The following is a 20,980-nucleotide window of genomic DNA, read 5'->3' as shown; positions in this document are numbered from 1 at the left end:
GAAGAAAATGTACATATATATCAATCATCGCACGAAGGAGTGTTGGATTAAGTTTCGGGCTGATAGGGAGTATTTCACTACTAAGAACTAGTTGATTCGGCGACCACCCACTCCTCCAGATGTTTTTGTATAGTAAACCAGGGCAACTCGGAACACCCACCTTGTAGCACGTGAATGCTAGCCTATCAGGCGATGAGATTCTCTCAACAGCGATCTCCAGGATAGTCCTTGAATGAACTCAATTGTTTCCTCAGTACTAGTCAAGTACGGAAATCCTAAGGCTTCTTTATCCAGTCCTCGGTGGATTACCACGTCCTGGAAGGTGCTAGCGGTATTTTAATTTTGCTCAGTTCGACAGCTGATTTCTGGAATTTTTAGGCACAGCTTTACAAGGCATTAGCTTCCATTTGTTGAGAAGTCAGCCTTGCTTGCTCTGATTGCAGATAGTCGTATTCGAAGAGGTAATCAAGTACCAGTTATTGTAACATCCAGTGCCACCCAATTCCAAATATATCATATAGAAAGACCTAACGGCCAGAACGGTAGACCAGTGGCCAGTTCTAACGAAGCTGCTCATAGACTAGCATACTGCTCGCGATGAGGGCGAAATGATGCGAACTCGGCAGGTTAGTTCTGCCAATCAGGTGGGCGCGACCCAGGTGACTGTTGATCATTATCATTACATTCCTCTGATTATCCTTACATTCTTCCGATTATCCCAATCTGGCTGCGTTTACACCCAGCGGGCGCCCTGTTCCGGCGTGATTCTCCGCACGCCGATTATCGATGTTTTACCCGACGATGGGCAATTTGCCGATGGAGATCGTCACAAAATATCCGATAAGCCTAAAGACCCTTGAGCCTGCAGTTCTGCAGTGGATTCATCCCTGCCAGGCATCTGCGGGGAAATGGCACCGTTAACCACAACAGCTAACTGTGAGATTGCATAAAGTCAGTCCTTTGCACGAAAGTCAAAGACTTCTCCACACCATCAGATTGCCTTTCTGCCAATATGGCAAAATTTAAGCATGCAATTGCTGCATTGGCAGTGTATCTGGTCACCACCACTGCCGTCATATTCAAGCCCCAGAATGAGTTTAAAGCTCTATCTGCGGAAAACACATCCTTCGCGGTCGATTTGCAGCCATGGTTCAATAATCGGGCTTTTGGTTTGAAACCGAATGACTCGAGTTTTGACGGCAAAGGAAGTGGGTGGCCTCTGTCATGACCAACTTCATGCATTCAAGAACTAACATGCAATCACTCATCATAGATTCGTACCCCGCAGCACAAATGCCACCTGAGACGTTTGCATATGGAGGAATCAATTATAAATTCTCCTCCTACAATGCCACGGGCTTTGACAATATCCTTGTCAAAGGACAAACCATCGATATCCCCCGGGGGAAATATTTCAGTTATCAGATGCTGGCGGCTTCCGAGTCCGGAATGGCCTCTGGCTCAGTGACAGCAAAGTACGCTGATGGCAGCTCCACGGACGGGCCGCTTCTAGTTCCTGCTTGGTGGAGTTGGCCTTACCCTGCTGGAGGTGACCTGGTCTTCTCTTGCTATCTGACGGAGAAAGAGACGAACTACAATAGATCCAACGTCTTTCAGACAGTAAACTGGCTTGATTCGTCTAAAGAGCTTGTTTCACTTACATTCCCGAACAGCTCGTCTGGATCATCGACGTCCCCTGGGGGATCATCAGTTGACACGAAGCTGCATGTCTTTGCTCTGTCAATGTTACCGGTGAAAAAGGTTGACACCGGATCCGCAAGACTGGAGATACAGTATGCGCGCTCCACGCAGAAATGGATGGAGGGAACTGACAAGGAGCAAATTATCGAAGTTATCATCAATAACGTCGGTTCCGAGTTTGTGCGTCGCAATCATAATGTCAGAGTGCGTGTCGATTCCCCGGGTCTGGAAACCGTCACCGAGGGTATCATCAAACGATTGGGACCTGGTGACCAAGCAATCGTTGAGATAGGCGTCCGAAATTGCAAAGGAGTCAAGGCTGGAAAATCCGGTCCAGCGACGGTTGTGATCAAAGGCCAACACGCCTCTCCTTCAAAATACACATTCATTGCGACCTATGGCATCAGTCAATATGAAGCGACCTATGAGTCAATCTACAGTCACGAATCACCGAACTGGTACAACAATGCAAAGTATGGTATTTTCATTCACTGGGGAATATACTCTGTCCCTGGCTGGGGAAACGTGGGCTCTAAAGAAGGCTATGCTGAATGGTATGCTCCATCACTCATTGAGCGTGGGGCAAAATACTAATGAAGTGTTCAGGTACTGGTGGTCGATGAACGAGGGACCGAACAACGGAACCGATACATATGATTATCATCTCAAGACATACGGGAAAGATCTTGTCTATGATGACTTTATCCGGAACTTCACTGCAAGCGCATGGGATCCGAAGGAGTGGGTAGACTTGTTTGCTGATGCTGGTGCCAACTATTTCGTCCAAGTCAGCAAGCACCATGACGGATATACTTTGTTCGACCTCCCAGAGAATGTAACAAAGAGAACTTCGGTTGCCTTGAGTCCCCATCGAAACCTGGTCAAGGTAGGTTCCCGCATCCTAACAGCTACCTCTCACTAGATAATTGATTTTTTTTCTCAGGAACTGTTCGATGCTTCGAAGAAGTATCAACCGCATCTCCACCGCGCCGTGTACTACTCTTTGCCAGAGTGGTTCCATCCCGATTACAAGAAATATGGATTCAGCATTTGGCCTGGAGGTAAGTTCAGATACCAGTCCCCAGACGAAGCGCAAGACTGACAGTTATACAAGGCAATGCGACCAATCCGTTTATCAACGAGTCTCTCCCCTACACAGGCTATGTTCCTCTCACAGACTATGTCACCGATAAGATTGTGCCGGAGATGGACACCCTCGCAGAGATGGGTACGGAGATTATGTGGTGTGACATTGGGGGTCCGAACCGCACCACTGAATTTGCAAGCGCATGGTTCAACAAGGCCGCAGAGCAAAATCGACAGGTGGTCATGAACGCCCGTTGCGGTCTCCCTGGCGATTTCGATACCCCGGAGTATGCCCGTTACAATGGTGTCCAGGTCCGCAAGTGGGAGAGTAATTTAGGAATGGACCCATTCAGCTACGGTTATAATCGAGCCACACCGCTGGCCAGCTACCTGAATGCCAGCTCTATCGTCACCAGTCTTATTGATATTATCAGCAAGAACGGGAACTTCTTGTTGGACGTTGGACCAACCGCTAACGGTACGATTGTGGACATCGAGCAACAGCATCTTCGCCAAGCTGGTCTTTGGATCAAGAGCCACGCGGAGGCCATTTTCAATACGACCTATTGGTTTGTAACTCCCGAAGAAGGGGAGAATATTCGCTTCACCATTTCACCAGATGCGTTTTATATCCATTCCCTGGTGAAGCCTAGCAGCACTCTGACTTTGTCAAGTCCCATTCCATGGGTCGATGGAGATTCGGTAACGGTAGTTGGGGGCAAGATGCATGGCACTGTTGTCCCAGTCCATAGACTGAACAATGGCTCCATCGCCTTGATTGTGAGCAAAGAGGTCTCGGCTGGTGATCAATATGCATGGGTGTTCAAGATTCCTTATTGATATGAGCCCTATGATGCGGGGTCGCTGGAAGTGCTAACGAGGTCTTTTGAAACGGGGCTGTAACGATCATTTGTCGGTCTTCACTCTTCATGATGTGCGCACAAAATATAGAGGATGAGGTGTACACAGTATTGTATGGAGATAGACTCATTTTTAGGCGGTTTCGGTATTTCATATTTGTTCGTGCATTAGAACGTCGAAGCTGTTTTGTAGCTTAGGAGTTGCGAAGTGGACTGCCCTGGCCGTGATGGGGGGAGAGTCTATAGGCTCCTGAGGCGGTGGGTTTGCCTTGCGTATGGGGAAGGATGAGCGGCGGCTACTCCCTGGTAGCAGATGGTATCGACCCCCCATACCGGTCTCCGCTATGCTGATCGGTCCACCGTGAGTGCTCCCGTCGTCCCCGCTCCGTGAGCCAATCAATAGTGCCGCGTGCGCGTTTTACGCGACGCGAATACGTAGTAGGTAAGTAGTCCTAAATGTAGCTAGCGTGGATATTATCAACCTACTCTGTATGTGACGGAACAGAAGCACCAGTGGATCCCGGAGAACGGAGATAGTATTAACGTAATCCACGGCGGAGCAGCGCACACGGTCGAGTTGCGCACTCCAAAACACATGGTAAAGGCGATAAATTACTCATGCATTATCTCAACAACCATAGTCTTTTTTTACATGAGTATTATTATACAGGCATCCCTTAGCATGTGGAATAAAATATCTCAGTTTTAAGCAATTTGGATGATTAATTCGTTGCTTTACAATCAAATACGGCGTAATTTTGACAAGAAGAACATAAGTATATTGATGACTCGATCCCTTTGACCTCGAGGGTTTGCAGGGTTTGTCGTCTTCTTTGGCCCTGCATGAAGCAGGCCGGTGATTTCCTGCCAGGTCTAGGCCTGTTCCTTTCCTTTGTGGTTCAGGGCCTTGTAGACCCTGTTCTGTTCCCTTCTGCTTCTTCTTCTTCCTTTTTCCTAGTCGTCTTCGTCTTCATGCTCTAGATAGACCAATTTGACTCAGTCTCCCTCTCTCTCTCTCTTCGCTTCCTGTGCCAGCAGTGCCGTGGGCGCTGTTAGGTTATGCAGCCCTTTTTTTTTTTTTGATTCTTCTTCTGATTTGATCAACCTGTTACTATGGCACAACGCCAGGATCCTGTGTTCGCTAAATCTGTAGCGGCACAAATTGACTACAGTGACTACGTCTCTACCAATGCAGCTTCGCAAGGTAATCTAAACCAGGCAACTGATGCCCCTGATGAATATCAACTCAATCCTCTTGATGATTTGGAAAATGTCAACGACTTTGACACTTGGCTTGACGATGTCTATCGCGTTCTTCGTCAAAAGGGCCTTTGGCGTTTTATTGACTCTTCAATTCTTCGACCTCTAAGAGACTCCCCACTTGCTGACCGCTAGGTAAAGATCTCACGAGATATGCAAATCTGGATGTATCAATCTGTTGTAAAGGATATCAACCGAATAGTAACCTCTCGCAATTTTCGGATTGAATTCGCTGACGAATACATTGAAAACCTCAAAAATGTGTTGAACGTCACCGGCTATAATGCAATGAACAAGGATTGTGTGACTTGGTGGTCTCTTCGCAGATCCTAGTACACTTCAGCGGTTGACTACGTCAATTCCTTTAGAGATACAGTCACCAAAATCTTAAAGAGAGTTGAAATCAATCCAATTCTCCTGCGTCAAGTTCTGTTACATAAAATTCGTGATGACAATCCAACAATGGTTGCTTCGAAGCACTCTTCTTTCGATGAAAATTATGCAAAAGCGACGGACTTCAACATCAGTGAGTTCTATAAGCTTTGCACTGACCTCACAACCGAATTGGAAACGTTTTAATCTATCCAGTCAGTTACACTTGCGTCAAGGGCCAATCCAAATTCCAATCTAGGTAGTTCCAATTCAGAATTTTGGCCTTTGAAGAATAAACCTCCTGGTAGTGTTGGAGCTGCCAGCAAATAGGTCAAGGACTGGATTAAAGGCCTAAACCAAGTTACCCCCTAAGGTTGCTGTTTATTTTGTGGTAAACAGGGCTACCCAGCAAAGGATTGTATACACTTAGTGTATGAAAAGCGTCCACCTACATGGAAACCTACAAGAGGCCTTTGGATCAATTTCCCATAGAGGAATAGAAACAATTTGGATGGCCAAAAACCCCAAGGTTGGAACTATAACAACCGAATCCGAAAGGATGGCACTACTCCACCAACAGTTCCACCTATTATAGACTACAATATACAAAATTCTTCTTCCAAATTAAACCAAACACCAATTTCCTCTTCAAACAAGATTGATCCTTAGTCGTTAATTGTTGACAGATCCCCTCAACCTGTCATTGGATATGTACTACTAGTTCAACAGGATTCTTCTTCTTTGCAAACAGATTTAACTGCCTAGATAATTTCATATTACTACCCCTATAGCTACTCAAGCTTAACAGTCGAACTATTTAGAAATAGCCCTAAATACTATTTTGCAACAGCAATGGTTGAAACTGACGAATGGTTCAATGAAGCAATCTCTGTGAGGGATGAGAATGATTTTGATGCGGGTAGAATAGACTCCTGTGCACTGAATACCCTTGAAGTTGACCTAAGATTCCCCTTTCCCTTATCCTTAGCCACAATTACTCGTTCTACTGGCGAATGGATAGTTGACTCAGGTGCCTTACGCTCAATTTGTGTTGATGGCGATGCAATCATCCACTTTGAACCTTACAAACCAAATGAGGGTTACACTTGCCAAACCTCAGAAGGCAGAACTTTGGTTGCTAAGGGACAGGCAATTGCAAGAATCAATTTGGTTCTCCCTGATCGAATTGTTGATTTAAACGTACAATGTGAGTATGTGCCAGAAGGACCATTCAACTTGCTTTCGACAACTAGGGCCTACTACGACAACGTATTGGCTTGGAAAGATTGGAAGAATGTGATAGTAGACCCTTGGGATAAATCCATTATCAAGGCATATGTATTTCGTCAACGTGGTGTGCCATTTTTACACACAATTTCAATTCGACCATCATTATCAACTGAATTAATTGCGCCAAAGTGTGTTTCTCAAGCCTTTTCACTTACGACAATTTCGCCAGAGCTAGCACACTTTCGTTTGGGTTATATTGGTCAACCCACGGCCAAAATCAATCATCATCGAATTGGTGATGAAGTGCAAGGCGACCATAAATTCAATTGCGAACCCTGCCGATTGGCTAAGTCAAAGAAGATCATTTCACACACACCTCAGAAGCGTGCAACTAAACCATTTGAATTTCTTCATATTGATCTTCAGCCTTATAAGCCAACGGGGATTAGAGGAATTGATCATACCCTGATTATTTGCGATGATGCAACTCGACGAAGATAGGCAATACCAATTAAGACGAAGGGCAGTTCCTCCGACGTCTTGATTGATTAGGCAACCCAAATCTTTAACATTATGGGCTATTAGCTATTTAAAATACGAACTGATAGCGATCTGAGCTTTTTGAGATTCATTGCATAGATCAAACCGAAAGGTACTGCATTTACAATCTCTCCCCCAGCTACTCACGAACAGAATAGTGTTGCCGAATCCTCTGGGCACATTGTGATACAAGGAGCAAGGACCCTTATGATTTCCGCACCTAATACACCCGCCTATCTTTGGCCAGAAGCAGCAATAGCGACAACCTACGTGTTAAATCGAATTCGCCGACCAGGTGAAATTGAATCTCCAATAGAAAAGTGGAACAACGGTTTGCAACTTCGTGAAGCTAGCCCAATTAACTTAGGTTTCCTGCGTGTGTGGTTTTCCAAAGCCTATGTTCATATCCCCAAAGAACAGAGGGTGCAAGGTAAAAAGATAGAACCACGCGCATAGATTAGCTATTTGGTTGGCTACGAGGGCAACAATAGCCATGTCTACAGAATCTACGATCCTTCGAAAAGACAGGTGGTTCTCCGTCGTGATGTTGCATTTTGGGAAGAACCATTGCCAATTCGCTATTTACCAAAGTTGGATCCAATTCCAATTGACCAGCAAAAACCTCATGAACCTCGCGAACGCCATCCTTTGACAATTTCAAGAAAAAAGGATAAGATTCCAATTGATGAAAGATCAATTCCACCTTCAACACAACCTCAATCGCACTCGAATCCTGTTGCTCATGAACATATTGAACCAAGTATGACACCAATGCCAATTGAGGTGCTACAACCAAATACACCAATGCATCAAAGAGCAATTACCCTACCACTTCAGACTACGACGAGACCAATTGCACTGCCAAAGGCAAGGATTCAGCATTTTCAACCATCTCCACCTACTTCAGAAACCCAAATTGATCCATCTCCACCAATTCAATCATCTTCTCGTGAATCTTCATTTTCAGGAAATCAGAATGTTTCAAATATTTCATTTTTACCAATTCAACAAACTCGTCTAGCTATTCCATTAGCTTCATTACCCCCAATTGAACAACTTCGACCTCACACAGTTCGTGGATTACCGCCAAATACGCCAGCAAAAAGATTGTTTAGTGAAGTTGTGCGTAAGCAAGATCCCGACTTACCAATTCCAAGCATTAAAAGTTCAACTACACCAATTGCCCCAGGTGGATTTCTAAGAAGTTCCTCATTACCAATTGAATCCCCAATTCCACACTCTGTTCAATCACCAATTAGTCGTTTAATTCGAGAAACATCTTCTGTTGACCCAATTGCAATTGTTTCAACACAACCAACACAGCCAACACAACAAACTCAACCTAGACGTTCTGCTAGAGAAAGAAAACTAGCCGACCTTAGCCCCGGTATAGTTAAATATCCTGCGAAAGGTCCAATAGCATTGGATCCTTCATCAATTGCAATCGAAGAAGTAACGGTAGGTGATAGGATTGCTTGTTGTGCAGCAGAGCGCTTTCGCACAGGAATAGTGAAGATCCCTAACACCCACATAAAAGCAATGAAATCCGATTTTGCAGACTATTAGCTACAAGCCGAAAAAGTCCAATTGGATAAGATTGCTGCTTCAAATACAATAGTCCTTGTTCCTCATCCTCTAAAGGGCACGTCAATTTTGCCAGGGAAATAGGTCTATGATTTAAAATCTGACAGCGATGGCTACGTTTTGGAATTTCGTGCTAGATGGGTTATATATAGCAATCGCTAAGCACCAGGAATTGACTTTCAACCAGATAAGAGATTTGCCCCAGTCGTTTCTGATGCTGCTGCCAAATTGTTTCTCATATTAGCAGCTACCAGGAAGTAGACTGTTAACTAATAGGATATTGTGGGCGCATATCTCAATGCTGCATTGGATAACCGAGTGATTTTCATGAAACAACCTACTAGCCACGAATACCAAAGCCCTGATAGTGTTGAATATATTGCATTACTACAGCAGGCACTGTATGGCTTACGACAAGCAGGCTACCTGTGGCACAACGTGTTCGATAAGGATTTAAAAGATATTGGCTTAACACTATTGCCGACTGAACTATGCATCTACACGAATCATGAGAAAAACACGTTCGTGTTAATCTACGTTAATAATGTACTCTCTACTAGCCTTAACAGTGAAATCAAGCGAATTCGCGATACAATAGCTTTGAAGCGCAAGCTGAAGATCCTACTATTCAAAAGATTTTTGGGATATGACATTTTCCATGACCAAAAGAAAGGCATTATCTTCATAAACCAACAGATTTACCTTTCAACATTGATTTCTGACGAAGGCTTTGCCAATGCTTCCCCTGCTTCAATTCCAATGGATCCCTCTTGGAGAACAACTGACGACGATGTGGTTGACAACATTGAAAAGCTTGACTATGCGAGGAAAATGGGCAAGGTCGGATAGTTGTCAATCAAAATGCGACCAGATATTGCAGCTCCTGTGTTAAAATTGCAAAGGCGCAATAAATCTCCACGAAAGGAAGATGCCAATGCATACAAAGACCTCCTCCGCTATCTCTCAGGCACAATTGACCTTAGAATACCATTTGGAAGAGACCCAACCCGGGGACTAGAAGGTTTTGTTGATTCGTCATACGCTGATGCTGAACGTGGTAAATCCACCGAGGCCTACATTTGGTTCTTTGCAGGCGCACCGGTTTCATGGTCCTCCCATAGACAGGATATCGTTGCAACATCCTCTACAATAGCTGAATACTGTGCAATGAGCACTGCTGTCAAAGAGGGTATTGCATTGGCTAAATTGGCTGCCGATTTGACACTCTCCCCGCCATAGAATGAGGATAACCCTGAAACGAATCCACTCCTGCTCCATTGTGACTCCGACAATGCGATAAGAATTGTCACCAACAGCAAGTTGAGCACTAAAGTGTCATGGATCAATACTCGATATCACTTAGTGCGCGATTTGGTGAAAAAGAATCTTGTTGCATTAATCAACATTCCCAGCAAAAAGAATACAGCGGATATCTTGACAAAGGCAAAGCCACATAGTGTTTTTGAAGACGATCGTGATAAATTGCTGTGCATGATGAAACCCCCAGACTTGACGAATTGATTTCCTTGGTGATTATCATATTTGACCAAATTGCAATCTTTCACACATTTCATGTTTACAAAATTGTTGATTTTGAATGCTTTCCTGCATGATTTCCTACTATTGTTTCCTATCAAAAGATGGTATTTCCTAAGCCTGCTTACTTGATTCTATCACTAAGAAGATTGTGTTCAAATTGCTTCTGTTACAAGAAGGTTTTGGTGACTTTGGCCTAGGCCCTGTGGGGGATGTGATGACTCGATCCCTTTGACCTCGAGGGTTTGCAGGGTTTGTCGTCTTCTTTGGCCCTGCATGAAGCAGGCCGGTGATTTCCTGCCAGGTCTAGGCCTGTTCCTTTCCTTTGTGGTTCAGGGCCTTATAGACCCTGTTCTGTTCCCTTCTGCTTCTTCTTCTTCTTCCTTTTTCCTAGTCGTCTTCGTCTTCATGCTCTAGATAGACCAATTTGACTCAGTCTCCCTCTCTCTCTCTCTTCGCTTCCTGTGCCAGCAGTGCCGTGGGCGCTGTTATATATATATCTCTATTAATACTTCAACAAAATATGTAATACCTTCCTAATAGAATAACAGATTCTATCTTTATCATATACGTCTCATATATTATCACAAAAAGATATTGTTGTTGAGAAATGAATGAGTAATTTATCGCCATTACTATGTGTTTTGGGGTGCGCAGCTCGACCGCGTGCGCAGCTCGGCCGTGAACTACGTTAGACCGCATCTATTAGTCATTATTATGCCCACATAAATTGCCAGATAGGGGCTTGGGATAGCAATACAGATTGTTGATATCCAATTGGTGTGCACCATGATTTACTAAGCAGTATTGGGGCACTGGTCGGATCAACCTCACGCTGATGATTCGGCAGCCAACCAGATCCAGTCCCCCGGCGGTCGCGTCCTTCTAGCAGCGACAGCAAAACGCCGAGTGCGGCGGCGCATCAAAGAGAGATGGGCACAAGTGGGCAAAGGAGTGAACTGGCAAGCCGAGCCAGCGATTGGTGAAGGCTCCAGACAAGATGGTGCTTCGGCTGTTCGAATCCCTCTCGAAGCCATACACCTCATTGTTGATTCAGATGCGATCAATGCGTATTGTACTGAATCATTTCTTGCTTAAAATCAAGGCAGTCGAATCAGATGAGTGTTACTGCAGCGAGGGATTTCGAACACCAAGACACATCTTAATGCAGTGCCCGTTGTACGCTGACCTAAGGCAGACCTTCCTTGACAAGATCCGGATAACCGATCTTGGGGATTCGACGGATTACGATACAATTGTATCACACTCGCAGGCCACCCGCTACGTGGCCGAATTCATGCTCCAAACAGGCCTACTAGGGCAGTTCCGGCACGTCGAAATCGAACCGGAGCCCCCACAGGGCGAAGGAAAAGATCCGCCAGGATAATCTGGCAGGCACAGGGGGTGAAGACGCTGGGTAGGAGGAACGCCAAGCCCACGGCCTACCGAGAGGTCGTGGAAGAATACATCCAACACGTCAACACACCAGTCGACAACGAACGCCGCCAATTGAGAACGAAGCAGGAGGGATACCGGGGATGGAGATGCGGAGGAAGCGGCAGGCCAATGTGAGGGCGAATTGAGAGATATATTGTGGGCAAGAGGGCTTTGAGGGCGGTTTGGTACGGTTTTTGGGCTGATTTTATATGGCAATACGCCATTTTCCTATGTATTTACTGTTTCATGCGCGGGTCGGGCGTTCGGATCACTCTTGCTTCCGCCGGAGGGAGCGCCTGCATAGCCATTACACCACTAGTTAGGCTGCAACAGGTTAATAGAGTGTTGATTGATTGATTGATTGATGATTTGATGATTGATGATTCGGGGTAGGAACGGCAATTTCGAAGTACCCAAAATGCAGTCAGGTATTGTTGGTATCACCAGCTAGGTACTGTGTACACAGTTAAGTGGACAGTTTATGTGCTTCCAAAGCAAAAGTTGATTTTGATCCAAGTAGACAGATCATCTCCAGGTCATGGTCCAATGCCCTGAATCCATATGGCGGGAGCCGCAGATTAGCAAGATTACGTACTGCAGGTCTTTGCTTATTCTGACGGGAGGATATGTTCCGACAGTTCCAATGTGGTCCATCGCAAAATCCAGCTATCCAGAGCTTCAAGCGGCGCATCCTTTGAGGTGGAGGGCTGACTCTCCGCAACTGCTGATGGAATTTTTATTGTTTCTGTTGAAGCCATTTCGATTTACTGGACAGATGTCGTCAAAGAACCGAGTCTCTGATAGCCAGGTAGCAAGCTTTGCTGCGCCTTTTGGGATTCCTACTAGGAAGGGAACTGTCCCTGAAGGGGGCTCCGAGGGTCAGATGAGGCGGCCCTGAGCCACTCGGCAGAAGAAGAAGTGGACTGAGACTTGCTGGCATCACACCGGCAATGTAGATGTGCATCTTCATGATTGAACGGCTCATGGTAGTCTGCAAAATCGCTGTGCCCTGTACGCGCTGCTAGGATCCGCCCGAGAACGTAGCGTAGGAGGCTCAGCTTATCCGGGCACCTAGGGGATGAGTTGATCCAGAGATCCTGGTAGGACTGCAGAGCCACGGCTTGCCAATGCCTTTCTAGGCCAGAGGTCACAGCAGCCATTGCTTGGCGCTTCAGTGAGGCAAAAGGTAAATAGGGACAAATACCTTTGGATCCAAGTGATCCTAGTCATGCAGGATTGATGCAGTGGTCGAAGCTACCACAGAGCTTGAGAGACTGGTGCCACATCGAAGCATATGCAAAAAATATGTAGTCCATGCAGGTGCAAGAGTTCACGTAGACGTTTCATTAGAATCGTTCCAAACCACTACCTAATCGGCTAGGTTGTAAAGAAGCCACATCAGCCTGAACTTGGCCAAAGGGGACTTCTCCAACCCACGTGGACAGCTTGAGCCACGACAAGAACTCATTCACAAGCACTGAGAATACCACTCATTCCCGAAAGTGCAGGTATATCCGCCCGCACACACAGTAGGACCCGTCCAACCTTTTCCTCCACACTGACCCCAAAGCGCCGCCGTAAAGCCAAACCATTCCATATCTTGCGTTCCATTAACAGGGACAGTGTGTCCCACACCCGTCACATAGATACCCTGGAGGTTAGGGCCCCAGTTGGTGGTTTGGTAGTTAGGGCTTGGGGTGCTGGGGAGCATTGACACAGGAGAATCGTAGTTGTATCCGAAGACGCCTGCCCACTGCTTGCAGGTCTCGTAATAGTTCTGCGGGTAGAGAGCCGTGTCGGCGCTGCCATGGTAGATCTGCATACGGGGTCGGGAGCCAGAGTATCCCGGGTACATGTTTTTGGCGATGCCGGCCCAGACGGCCGGGGTGCTGATGATATGGCCTTGGGCACAGCTGCTGTTCCACGCGTCGACTTGGTTGCTGGAGGAGTAGAAGCAGCCCGCGCCAACGCCGGAGTAGACGGTTCCTGCTGCGAAGAGTTCGGGGTATGTGGCTGCCATGACGTTCTGTGGGGATGAAAGTTAGTTATGTGTGTAGTGACCCCACTGAGAGACAATGGGTATTTACCGTCATCATGGCGCCCGAACTAGTTCCCGTCACGAATACTTTGCTGGTATCCGCATTGTATTGCCCGATGGTCCAGGTCACCATGTTAGCGATTGAGTTGCTGTCGCCGCCACCGTTGTGGATGAGAGTAGCTTCAGAGCTGACGTCCCAGCAGGTTCCGCTGTAGGGGCTTTGAGGATAGATGACGATGAAGCCGTACTGCTCCGCCTGCTGGGCATATGGAGTGAAAGAGTAGTATGCCTCGGCCGTGCCGGTGCCTGAATTGTTCGTTGCCATTGCGTTAGCTTAGAAGGAGAAGCGAGAATCGCGCGATCACTTACAGTAGTGAATAGCGACAATGATGCCGGGCTTGGAGGCTAGGTTCTTCGGGACATAGATGTACATCTGAGTGCCGGAGGGGTTGCTTCCAAAGCTGTTCACTCGCTGAAGCGAGCCAGCAGGGATGGCACGCTTGCTAACATCCCTTGCTAGTGTCCCGGCGGAGGACAATGTCAGGGATAGGAGAAAGGTGATTAGAAAAGAGCAAGATAGGCCTTTCATCGTGGCGACAACATGTGACCCTGTTAGTGGAAAATTGAATCCGAAGAACCTTAAGCTATGAACAAACGGACTGCGGGATATCCCCGGCCTTTTATCATGATGAACCAGGTCGAGTTTACCTTGGCTCGTACCAGCTATTGCCATGATACTTACTTTCCCCCGTTTCAACATCTGTTCAGTTTTGGCTGAATCCTCCAGTCTCTCAGGATCTTCGGACGAAAGGAGAAGGATAAGTGACAGTTCTCGGCTCTTAACTCGGTGAGGTTCCCCCATGCCAAAGTTAAGAGTATGAAATCGCCAAGGGACCAGGGGCCAGGCTTTCGTTTCCCCGCATTTGCAACAGCTGCTGATTCTTCCTGGGCCCCACATCGTGAAGAAACCCATGTGCCACCTATGGCAAGTTCCAGGCCCGTATTTCGGTCAGTTCGGGTCGGTCTCCTTTCTAAATCTAGTTTGATGTTTGGGGTCGTCTCGGATCCTTTGGAAGACGTACGTTATTCTTCGGCTTCTGTACGTATTTGCATGAGCGATGACCACGAAATTTCTCGGCGTCTTTGATATCACATCTGCAAAGGAAGAGAGTAAATACCAACTATTCTTCATCTGACCCGATCCAATGAGAGAATGCCAAACCCACCTTTTCACCCGTTACCCCGTATTACATCGGATTGCAATCCAATCTGCGGAGCCCAAAGCCGCTCCCCGTATAAGCACCTGCTTTTGTAACTACCGTGCGTCCGTCCATCGCGTGGCAGGAGGGGCTTATAACAATACAGTTGTGGTACGTTTGGTCGGCCTATTACTTATTGTCTTCGCAGAAATGTCTGAACCAAAACGCATTTAGTAAACTGGCACTCTCAGTATCCATTTCGTCATCGGAAGCGACGAAATGGTTCGCATTATGGGCAGTTTGCCTTATGATACGTGCCAAGCGGAGCAAAATGACTTATCCTCCAAGCCGGGCACTATGCCTCTGCTTAGGGTCAGACTGAATAGCGAGGGGAATCCGTCGCACAAGTCGTCCAAGACTCTCATAGGCAGTTATGTCTCGAGCAGACTGAAGTACCAAAGCCACCATGAGCACAGTGGCAGCCAGTCAAAGTCTCTCGATATCATCACGGTGTCCCAGATTTCAGTTACCGCTCACTTATCGGCATTCCCGTGACCCGTTCGACAGCACCCATTCGCAACGAAATCTCAGGGATGAGATATTATTGTCATCAACTGTCGTCGCTCATTGTCGGGGCTTTATGTGAAAAGCCGATTAGCTGTTGGCTAGACTACACCTTGTCCACGCCAACAAACTCTTGGTTGAGAACTTGAGATAGGCGGAGTGGCGGGACGAGTCTCTTTCCAGCGTCGGGTTGGACGATATCGGCCTTTCCGAGCTGCCCGATCATCACGACGCGTTAATAGCACATTACGCTATTTCAAATCGTGGAATCTTCTCAACAGGAACCTATCTGCCGATTGGATTGTTGAAAAGAAGAACGATTCTAGAGAGATATAGAGATTTATATGAGAATTGTTACGCGGTGCCTGCTGGTCACCGTAAGTGCGGATAGGGTAGAGATACCTTACTTGTTATCAGGGATAAAGGGAGTGGTTTTATTGGGGTTGCCTCTCAATGTAGCCTCACGTGGTATCTACACCGACATTACGGATGGCCTCTGACGCTACGGTCTACGACCGCAGCGACGGGTGACCCGTTATGGTCAAACTACACTCTTCTTGCTCCTCTTGACTGCGTGTGGTCACCAATAAAATGCTATTTCATCATGAACGCCCCGTATAGCTATGGAAGTACCCTAGGATTACTAGGTTTGGCACAACGGAATCAACAAGGGGAAAATACTAAAAGATGCAAAAGAGCGTTGATTCTGGTCCTCTAAAACAGCTTGGGGTCGATGGGGTTAAAATACCCTCGAGAATACCTGTGACTTGGAGGTTACATGTCCGAAGTTTCGGAAGCTGGCGAAAAGCACGCGTAATCCTAATACCGAATACCATATCCTCGGAACCCTCGACAGGTACCGTTTGTAGTCAATACGATGCTGATCACTATTTTCCTGACAGAATTTCTCTTCGACGGTACGTTGTGGGGTAGGTGTTTCGAGTGGGTTGGGGGGAGCCGCGGATTCGAGATAGAGGACGGTCGGCCGAGGGCTGGGTAAGGCTTCCTCCCTCCCCTGGGATCTGGAAGCTGAGGGTTCATCCTTTCCCGTGGTATCGATCCCTATGGTTCGCACAGACATGTACAGTAGTTTTCGTATACTTAATACAGTAGGCCACCTGATTTTCCGCGAGTGTCTGGTGGCAGCCTGAAGACCAATTGTATGAAGTGAGCTGTCTATAAATTTGAAATTCTGTCTAAGAGCCTGGTATCCTTCGTGAGATTGGCGGAAACTCCGGCCCTGCTTTCAGAAAATTTTAGGCAGGCCGGTTGCATTCTGTATTCTCGAGTCAATCCAAATCAGACCGAACCTAGTCCGCAACGTGATCTGATACAAAGGGTACCGTCAAATGGCTGCGTTAGTCGTCTCTCCGTAGGTAATTAACAGCTCATGCAGACACGGGACCCTGGACATGGCTTACCACGATCAGAAGGAACGTCAAGATCCACATTGAAAGATTTTGTTGCGACAAGACCATTGTGGGAGTCAACACGGGGACAATGCAAGCTGCCGAAGCCTTGATTTCTGGACGTGGTATAAGGTGTCATGAGCCAGGCGTCCTTCGAGTGTAGGACATGGCGGATTCATCGAAAGCCAAGTCAATGGTCACCGCCATGGCATGGAAGTATACGTGGATCTGCGTAGTTGTTGTGGTCCGGAGATAAAGCTACGTGGCGATGGAAACGACGAGATCTGCCAATGTCGAATATGGAGTCCGTATCGTAGCTCCACACGACGTCTGCAGGACTCGATACATTGTAGATGTCTTTCAGGCTGGGCGACTAGTGTAAGCACTCCACTCGCGCACAGAAAGGTGGAAGAGTAACCGCAAGCGCGTCCGACCGAGGCAACGCGTATGTCTTTAAGTGCACGCCAACAAGCTGAAGACAGGGTCAACGATGGCCACCGAGTGAAGCTGCCACCATCGTCGGGAGCTCAGGCTGGCGGTGGACATTTCAGCGATCAAACCTCTGGGTAAGTCTGGCGTTCCCGATAATGGATTTTGCGTCGTCAGCTAACAAATTATCATTTGTCATCCTCTCGGTGAGCCGCTCTCAGGCCGCATGAGTGACTCAATTCGTCGGGCCAGTTTGCCAGAGCTGATGGTGTTGTTGGCAGGGACTTGAAAGCGAGTCATGCTTCATATGGCAGGTGCCGCCAGCAAAGTACACATAGGAATTGGTGCGCGACGCTTCAAGACACAAGATTATATTCAGTGGTTGCTTTGCATATTGCTCGCGAGTGTCCTGGGTCATAAACGTTAGCAGCAGCAGAAACACGGTCTTTTATATGACACGGTAAGAAGAAACGAAGCTTGATACACGTGAGTTTCAAAGATCGTTTTTTTGATGAATATGCAAACTGTGGTTATCAATGTTCGATCATAATACCTGTGAGGGCTATTGGGCCAACCGCACGGCCGGGGACCATGGTCGCTGGGACAGCACCTAGCTCGACAACTGGCCAACTTCCTACCAGCCGATCCCTCTGCAAGTTTTGAGGGCGCCCGGCGCGAGGAGAGCAGCGAGTTTCCAGGGCGGATTATCGTACAAAGGACTGAGGACGCTCTCACTGCAGCGCGGACAATGCAATCAGGCAGCGCCATCTGGTCGGATGGTTCAAGGCTCGAAAACGGCCGAAGCGGAGCCGGGATTGCATGGCAGGAGCTTTTCGGAGAGTGGAGGATCCGGAGTTTCCCCCTTGTGAAAGGAAGAGAGGTCTTTGGTACAGAGCTTGTAGTAGCCGTGCAGGCCCTTCAGGCCGCACAGAAAATGAATGGCAGTGGTCCAATCACAGTCCTACTAGATTCCCAAGCCGCGATTGCTCGGCTGCGACACACGCAAGCAGGCTCCGGTCAGGAACTGACGCTTCGAGCTCATGCAGTGGCCAGAGCTCTATAGGAGCGAGGCTGAGAACCCATAATTCAATGAGTGCCCGGCCACGCCGGAATTGAGGGAAATGAGAAAGCCGATGAAGCGGCAAAGCTCGCAGCCAGTCGACCGGGATGCCATCCAGAAGCAGTCGCAGGGCTCTCACTGGCGTTTGTCAACCGGACATGCACCAAGAAAATCCAAAACCGCAAACAAGCCTGGCTTGCCCAGGATTGTGCATAGCGTTCCCGCTGCAAACAGCGAACCTATCGACCGTATCGAGGCTGGGCACTGGACTCAGTCGCATCGAGAGCCCTAAAACCACTGGCCACTCGCTTCTTCCAGTTGAAGAGCGGCCACGCGGCTATCGGGGCTCACCTCCACTCGTATTATCAGGTGGGCCGTGAACTACGTTAACTAAATTGCCAGATAGGGGCTTTTTAGCAATTCAGACTTGTTGATTTCCAATTGGTACGCGGTATGATTTGCTAAGCAGTATTTCCATCTCTAGTTAACTACGTTGGTAAAGTTTTGTGTGCCAGACAAACTTGTCCCAGATAGCGATCATGCTGTACATATGTAACTATGAGAAACCCAAGAAAGTCCCATCAGATCTTGGTGCCTTATAACGAGAATTTGTGTTTCCTGACCGCCTCCAGGGCTCCTCATCAATGACTAATCATAACTCCATCGTGCATGCCAAACCCCTCCACATTGTGCAATTGCGGATCTGCCACTCGGGAACCACTTCCATTCCTGTGTTATTGGTCTGCAGCCGGAGTTGTGAGCCCGACAAATTGCCCCAGGATTCCCAGCCTGGCGATCCTGGGTACTTATAAGTGTTCGGATTCAGGCTCCGCACAAAACTCGCCCAGTATCCCATGACAATGGGCACAATGGGAGCATTTACTGTATAGTAAGAATCTGCAGCCCAGCCTGCCTGTCCTGGGCCAAAGACTGCGCTTGTCTCAAAGGTATGGGGCACACCGTAGCCACCAGCTACGATTCCAGGATCGAGAACGTTGTACCGGTAACTCCACACCTTAGCATCGCCAACAAAGCGGGCTACGGCGCTGGCCATATCGTTAGCAGGGCAGGTAAAAGTAGCGTCACCATACGCGGCCGAAGCACTGGGGTAGAATGCTGCGTGGCCAGGAAGGGGGGCCATATTTGCGTATGCGTGATTAATCCACCCTAGTTGAGTGTCTTTGAGATGTGGGTAGTCGGCACGAAGCAAAGACGAGACCTCCGCGGCACTAGACGCATTGTTGGCAAACCACGAACCCTCGTTGGTAACGTGGCCCAGAAGCATAGGCACATGAGCGAACTGGCCAGTCGAGAATAGAGTATAGAGTTGGCCGGGGATCAACTCGCCATCGATGACAGGTAGCCAGTAAAAATGAGGTAGGGGATCGCCAGGTGCAGTGTCCGGAAAGGCGGAGACGCCGCTCGCTGCCTGGAGAGCAGAAACGTTCATCTTTCGTAGACAGTCTACGGACGAGCAGCCAGTGGATCCCAGGAGCCGCTGATATTGAAACTCCATTTCCGGGACGGTTCGAAGTGTAGGCCAAAACGGACTCTCAAGGATTGCTCCGACGAAGAAGGACTCCTTATCGTGGCCTCTGTAGGCCGTGAGGTGATGGGATACGGAACCACCTCCAGCTGAGGAGCCTTGTATGACAACATGGCTCGGATCGCCACCGAACTAAATGACAAATAATTGTGAGCTCCTGTGGTTCTAGGAGAATCCTGCTAACGCACCTTGTTGATATGCTTCTGGACCCAGAGAAATAGTTGTCGTTGGTCGAGAAGGCCGACATTCAAGTCTGCGTCATGCCCGAAACCCTTGCTGGCGAGGAACCCAAGAACGCCAACGCGGTAGTTGAACATGACTACCACCATGTTGCCACCAGAAGATCGAATGAGCTCTGTGCCGTTATAGTTTGGGTTCCCCATTGCCGCGTACCCGCCACCTTGAATATATATTAATACCGGCAACTTAGACTCCGCAGTGGCGTCTGAGGGTTTGAACACATCGACGAAAAGGCAATCCTCATCGAGACCGTTGCCAGGCTGCTGTCCTGTACCCGGGCAGAGAGCGCCGAACTATAATGAAGGAGCTCTGCGGGTTAGCACCGGCATATTGCTAGTGACAATAGTCCTTAGCACATGACCAACCTGTGATGAGTCTTTTTCTTCATCGTCGTACTCTGGCTCTCGCGGCGCTCTAAACCTGAGTTCACCGAGAGGGGCCTGCGCATATCGCATCCCCAGGAATTGATCCACTCCCCCTGAAAGTCTGACACCACGGTACTTCGAGTATCCGAGGTCGACGGTTGGAGAAACCAGCTCATTATCTCTGGTGGAATGTGTCACAGCCAAACCATTCGCTATGCCAGCGAGACAGATGGTTCCTGCGAGAAGCTTGAGTAGTGCCATATTGTGTAGCCGATCGTTGCACGTCAAGCTCGTTGAATTATTCCAAGCTTGAGCCAAGCTTCTGGGCACCGTTATAATTTGAGATACATGAAAAAAGGCTCAAGTCACCTCAAAGTTATAGCCTAAATCTTCTGTACATCAATTTAGTGTTGGGGGGGGTGTTAATGATGTTTACCCATCGCCACACCAACTCCTTTCATCCGAGCCAAATATTATGTACGTCCGGAGGAGCGAACATGTTGTTGAACCCCACCTCTCGGATA

General features: G+C 47.8%; 5 protein-coding genes across 5 annotated transcripts; 3 read left to right on the top strand and 2 right to left on the bottom strand.

Annotated features, from left to right (window-relative positions):
* Positions 1–1,012: 1,012 nt before the first annotated feature.
* On the top strand, positions 1,013–3,627 carry N7473_000062 (uncharacterized protein; the record flags this gene model as incomplete). The annotated part of the gene is made up of 5 exons (XM_057146002.1): positions 1,013–1,208; positions 1,274–2,255; positions 2,308–2,587; positions 2,645–2,762; positions 2,816–3,627. 5 exons carry the CDS (start codon positions 1,013–1,015, stop codon positions 3,625–3,627), a joined length of 2,388 nt encoding a protein of 795 aa, XP_057013888.1.
* A 9,447-nt stretch (positions 3,628–13,074) lies between these two features.
* Positions 13,075–14,233, bottom strand: N7473_000061 (CE1 family esterase; the record flags this gene model as incomplete). The annotated part of the gene is made up of 3 exons (XM_057146001.1): positions 13,075–13,632; positions 13,694–13,950; positions 14,014–14,233. The coding sequence occupies 3 exons, from the start codon at positions 14,231–14,233 to the stop codon at positions 13,075–13,077; spliced, it is 1,035 nt and encodes a 344-aa protein (XP_057013887.1).
* Positions 14,234–17,543: 3,310 nt separating this feature from the next.
* Positions 17,544–18,308, top strand: N7473_000060 (uncharacterized protein; the record flags this gene model as incomplete). The annotated part of the gene is made up of 2 exons (XM_057146000.1): positions 17,544–17,667; positions 17,806–18,308. The coding sequence occupies 2 exons, from the start codon at positions 17,544–17,546 to the stop codon at positions 18,306–18,308; spliced, it is 627 nt and encodes a 208-aa protein (XP_057013886.1).
* Positions 18,309–18,378: 70 nt separating this feature from the next.
* On the top strand, positions 18,379–18,597 carry N7473_000059 (uncharacterized protein; the record flags this gene model as incomplete). Its single annotated transcript, XM_057145999.1, has 1 exon — positions 18,379–18,597. The coding sequence occupies one exon, from the start codon at positions 18,379–18,381 to the stop codon at positions 18,595–18,597; it is 219 nt and encodes a 72-aa protein (XP_057013885.1).
* Positions 18,598–18,957: 360 nt separating this feature from the next.
* On the bottom strand, positions 18,958–20,717 carry N7473_000058 (uncharacterized protein; the record flags this gene model as incomplete). Its single annotated transcript, XM_057145998.1, has 3 exons — positions 18,958–19,983; positions 20,040–20,384; positions 20,457–20,717. The coding sequence occupies 3 exons, from the start codon at positions 20,715–20,717 to the stop codon at positions 18,958–18,960; spliced, it is 1,632 nt and encodes a 543-aa protein (XP_057013884.1).
* Between the last annotated feature and the right edge of the window lie 263 nt (positions 20,718–20,980).

Source organism: Penicillium subrubescens (assembly GCF_028828155.1).
Source record: "Penicillium subrubescens strain IBT 31985 chromosome Unknown utg000001l_segment0_segment0, whole genome shotgun sequence".
NCBI classification, from domain to species: domain Eukaryota; kingdom Fungi; phylum Ascomycota; class Eurotiomycetes; order Eurotiales; family Aspergillaceae; genus Penicillium; species Penicillium subrubescens.
This window is presented reverse-complemented; position numbering and strand designations above follow the sequence as displayed.